Here is a 1,613-nt window from a genome sequence, read left to right on the forward strand (position 1 = left end):
CTCATTTGGCCTACAGAGCCAAAGGATTGGGTACTACTGGTTTAGACTGTGAGCCATACCTCACGTTCTATTCATTTCTAGGATAGATTCAAATCCTTTAATGGCTGCTTTTTTGCATGATCTGGCTTTAATTTGCAAAGGGGATGGATGAGTGAAGAGAAGGGAGCAGCAACCAGCTCTTTGCCATGCTTTCCACCAACTCCACCAAATCTGAGACCAGTTCATGCCAGATGGGAAATCTGACCCCTGTTATGGAACAATGGAACACTGGAACAGCGTCTACCATTACACTCTACCCTTTGACCTCTAATTTCATCAGTAACCTCCTAACAAAGGCAGAAGGCAAGGCAGAGTAGCACCCTTCTGACTTAGTCTCTAAAGGCACCTATGCAAGTGCTGGATGTCTGCTCTGACACGTTCTAATTAGAATGCATTGGAGCAGACTTTATTAATCGAATCTGCTGGAGCGTGTTAATTAGCATGCTCCTGCAGCCTCTGCATCACATGTATTCACTGTCCCTGCACTTCAAAATGGTGGTGGGAGCACTGCCATGTTGAAGTGTGGCATGCTGTATAGATGCAAAGCTGGGGACAGTTTAATTAGAGAGCTTTCAGAGCCACTCTAACACCCCTCCCCACCCCAGAACCTGTGTAAAGATGCCCCAAGATTCTAGCTTTATCAGCACAATCCCACCATAGATGTACTCGTTATAGCCCATTGCAATCCACATGAGATCTAGAGATTGCCAATTAATTAATTAGTGGTCAATTGATTAAATTTTGTTGTGTGGAAAAGTTAAGAAATTTGATTGAAATTGATGAGACAGGGCCCCCCCACATCTCCTACCATGAACCCAAGCAGCAGTGGGCAGGCCAGGCTGAATCCTGTAGCCACTGACCAGCCAGCACTGGAGAACACAAATTCACTTTCAGAGTTGTTGAGTCATCTTGGAAAGCTTTTTAAGCTGTTTCCTCATTTTTTTTCCTTAGGGGAGTGCTTCTCAGCAAATATTTGAATGACATTGTCAACTGAGTCACAGTGTTGAGATCATTCAGACTTTCAAAGTTCAAAGAAGGCTCCCAGTTTTCCACAAATCATTGGCCCAGCACTATATTGTGAGGACCTGTCAAATCTTTGGGTGAGTAGGCATTCACTATGTACTTACCCAAAATGACTGCAATAACTGACACCTTCATGATGAGGAAAAACAAAGTCCAAGAGTTTCAACAGGGTATATACTGAAAGGGAAAAAAAATCAATACTATTGCATTTGCATTCAGGGGTGTTACAGCTATTCTGGGTGGTGGTGTAGCAAGAAACATTTTTGCCTGCCTCCCCCACCCCCATATGAAGCCCCTCCGTATAGCAAAAAGCCCTTTTTGCAGTATTTGCCCCCTTTGGGGGATACTTTCTCTTTTCTACCTTTTCTTCCTTCCTCCCTCTTCTTCTTTTATAATATTATTGTTATTTTTATAGAATATAAGGTGTACTTGTAATAAAAATACAGTTTCTAGATGCTTTTATAGAAATCGATAATCCATATTCTGCATCAGTATGTTCCCCTCCCCCTCATTGTATTTGGTCTGTTTGTTGTATGTGCCATGGTATTTCA

At 42.5% G+C, this 1,613-nt stretch overlaps 1 protein-coding gene across 6 annotated transcripts in view; it reads right to left on the reverse strand.

Annotated features, from left to right (window-relative positions):
* Window positions 1-1,241, reverse strand: part of VIT (vitrin) — an 84,820-nt gene extending 83,579 nt beyond the window's left edge. For all 6 annotated transcript variants that reach the window (XM_019527212.1, XM_019527210.1, XM_019527211.1 and 3 more), the window contains exon 1: window positions 1,167-1,241. In XM_019527212.1, the coding sequence (XP_019382757.1) occupies window positions 1,167-1,197 (31 nt within the window). In that variant the 5' untranslated portion in view covers window positions 1,198-1,241. The remainder of the gene's footprint in view (window positions 1-1,166) is intronic.
* Window positions 1,242-1,613: the final 372 nt, after the last annotated feature.

Source organism: Gavialis gangeticus, unplaced genomic scaffold (assembly GCF_001723915.1).
Source record: "Gavialis gangeticus isolate Ggan-Ray unplaced genomic scaffold, GavGan_comp1, whole genome shotgun sequence".
Taxonomy (NCBI): Eukaryota; Metazoa; Chordata; order Crocodylia; family Gavialidae; genus Gavialis; species Gavialis gangeticus.